Consider the following 3,203-nt stretch of genomic DNA (forward strand, 5'->3'; position numbering starts at 1 on the left):
TTGGAATACGAGTACAGTACACCACGTGTGTGCCATGTGATGTAATGATGGGATGTCTCTGTTGCCATACAGGGTCTTAGAGGAGACAAGGGAGAGGCCGGCAACCCAGGATTACCAGGCTTTAGTGGGCCTAAAGGCCCCTCGGTGAGTGGTACATTTTACTTATTTGTGATTCAAAGATTATTTGCATTGCACAAATATGTCCAGCTGTTGGGTAATATTAACTTTTATCTTGGTTTCCAGGGTCCACCCGGTCCAATTGGCCCAGAAGGAAAGCAGGTATAGGCACTTGATAAAACCAATGTGATTTTATGCACACAGATTTGTAGGTTATAGGTTATAGGTCTGCCAAAACACACACCTCCAGATTCACGGACAGTGTTATTTCCACAAGCAATTTGCACCATTAATCTTCACAAATCACGTTCATCTTCACATTCTCTCATCCATGTTCTTAGTTTAATGTGTGTGTGTGTGTGTGTGTGTGTTTAATTTTGCACCACAGAGTAGCACTTTTAGGTTCATTGCATGTAAATACCATGACATTGAAAACACCTCTGATTGTGATTATTTGCTCACATCCACTGTTTGTGGTGTTTTTGTAGGGGATGCCAGGCAGAGTTGGGGATCGTGGCCTCAAAGGAGATAAGGTGTGTATTAGAGACGCAAGCGGCGCTTAAAGTGGGACCTGGCAGGTGGTTAATCACTCATTCTACCACCTCACCAAATCCCAACCTTAAATTGAACACTTTAAAGTTCTTTTCAGTATTTAGCAGTTACTTTTGGAAATCCACATGAACCACATCGGCATTCATTTGATCCACTACACAGCACTTGAAGAACACACACTTTCAATGAGTTTTCATTAAAACAAAATGAGGATTTTAACCAGAGGTGTCTAAAGTATTCACATTCATTACTCCGGTAGACGTATAGATACTAGGGTTTAAAAAGACTTCTGTAGAAGTTGAAGTATCAACTTAAGTTTTATACTCAAGTTAAAGTGTAAAAGTACTGGTTTTAAAACGACTTAAAGTATAAAAGTAAAAGTAATGTAAGGGAAAAAAATAATATGCATATGCTTTTTCAAATGAGACTATACAACTTTACAGACTACAAAGTTTTGGAAACAATAAGATTGCGGTACTTGTGTGCGCAGAGCTGGCAGTGCATTTTAAAGGAGCTGTTTTTGCATCCAACCATTTGGAAACCTTCCAGGTACATCCAGGGATGTAGAAGGGCTGGCTGGTCTTCCTGGTTCTCTTGAGTCTCTGCCACGGACATGTTCGTACTAGGACACATACTGTATGTCTGCCATTTCCTTGCTGGAGTGTGACTTCATTTTTGTCATGTGCAGGTGTAATGGATCGCGTGCAAACGAATAGGGTATCAGAATGGTATATATACTAATACTAATTTTTACTTCTTATCCAGACGCAATTAAATTCACTTTATCCGGATGGCGGGATTTATCTGGATAGGTTTTTGTGTTTTTTTGAACAATGACAAGCCGGAATGAAAACAAGCCAAACTGAAATAGAAGTAACGAGGCTATTTTTAAAATATAAGGAGTAGAAAGTACCGATAATTACGTGAAAATATAAAGAGTAGAAGTAATAAATCTGCTGTAAAATAGTTACTCCAGTAAAGTATGGATACCCAAAATTTCTACTTAAGTAAGGCAAGGAAGTCTTTGTACTTCGTTACTTGACACCACGGACTATTACTGGTGTGGTAACTACGTGCCAAATTAATCAGAACACACAAGGCCCAATAGCCTCCTTAAGTTATTGTACGGCCGCTTGTTAACAAGCATTTCAAATTTCGGAGTCCGAAGCAGCCAGTCCACATAAAACACATGAGGACTACATTCACTTCCAGTCAACTTCACTGAGAACAATGTGGGCAGAAAAGAATCTTCTCTATCTAGCTCAGTTTAAAACCCTGGATCTGCAAACGCTGCCACCCTAGCCATCTCACTAGCCCACTCCTGGATTGACCGCCCCCCCTTCATTCTTTAATCCCTGTCTGGCTTTCATTAACACTAGAACTGCCGGGATTCCATAACTACTAGAACTGTCGTGAGCGGTCATTTTGACCGCCACATTCTAAACTCTATAATCTGTCATGATAAATACCTAATTGCAATTTTAATGCAGTTAGTGTGTTAGGATATCTTTAGAAAAACGAAATAACACCAAAATGTAAAATTTAACGTGTTTAATCATACACTTGAGTTGCCCAGGTGTTTCAATAATTCATATCATGGCATAGTAAAACGTAATTATTCCATTCACATCTGTAAAATATGGTGTGTAAATTCATTCAACATAACTTATAACATGCAAATAACACCTAAAAGTATCTTATTTGAACACTTATAACCTAACCTAACCTGTCACTGCCTCCGTGTTGGTGTCTGCTGTGGTGTGCAGCGCTGCTCGAACCCCCCCCCCCGCGCTGCCTTTTCTCCTCTCTAAACTCGTGTCTCAGCTCCTCTGCCAGTTGCTGCCTGAACTTCCTCCGGACAATGTCACTGCTGGTGCACTCCTTGGAGAGGATGTGAGCAATTCCAGGCAGTTTGAGGATGTATAAAGTTGTATACACAAGTAGGCTGCCACAAGCCATCTAGCTCCGTGTACCACTCCTTTTACAGAGCGAGCGCACGCGGCGCTGCCTTCTGATTCAGAACGGAGTCCATCCACGCCGTATTTATTGTGGTAGCTAGCGTTACCTACTCTTGCTTGTCCTTCGACACATTGCTGATTCCCACCCTTGTTACTCAAGACCGCTTATGACGTTTCTTTGACAGAGACGCTGATAGCAACTAAGCAACCAATTTGCATCTTCAACCGCGCGAAAGATTAAAACCAATACCACGAAATACCAAGAGGTCAATATGACCGTGTATGGCCGAAATAGGTAAAAGTGATTTTATTTTTTTGGCCTAGTGTGTAATGTATATAAAAACTATTTTAAATTAAAATATAGAGCTTTTTAGGAAAAGTCAGGGACCAGCAGTATTGTATTTTTTTATCCAGCAAAGTTATTACATATATAAATTTCAAAACGGTCAAAATGACCGTCATGGCCGTTCTAGTGTTAAACTAGTCTGGACCCAGCTGTGCGTATCCATGTGCATATCTATCCCGCTTAGGATTGACCCATCTCCCACAACAAATAATCTTGGGCTAAATGAAACC

The 3,203-nt window shown here is 40.5% G+C and overlaps 1 protein-coding gene across 3 annotated transcripts in view; it reads left to right on the forward strand.

The window, feature by feature from the left end:
• Nucleotides 1-3,203, forward strand: part of col22a1 (collagen, type XXII, alpha 1) — a 99,729-nt gene that overhangs the window by 90,075 nt on the left and 6,451 nt on the right. For all 3 annotated transcript variants that reach the window (XM_032534839.1, XM_032534840.1, XM_032534841.1), the window contains 3 exons: nt 73-144; nt 244-279; nt 606-650. In XM_032534839.1, coding sequence (XP_032390730.1) covers nt 73-144; nt 244-279; nt 606-650 — 153 coding nt within the window. The remainder of the gene's footprint in view (nt 1-72; nt 145-243; nt 280-605; nt 651-3,203) is intronic.

The sequence above is a fragment of the Etheostoma spectabile genome, chromosome 14 (assembly GCF_008692095.1).
Source record: "Etheostoma spectabile isolate EspeVRDwgs_2016 chromosome 14, UIUC_Espe_1.0, whole genome shotgun sequence".
Lineage (NCBI taxonomy): Eukaryota > Metazoa > Chordata > Actinopteri > Perciformes > Percidae > Etheostoma > Etheostoma spectabile.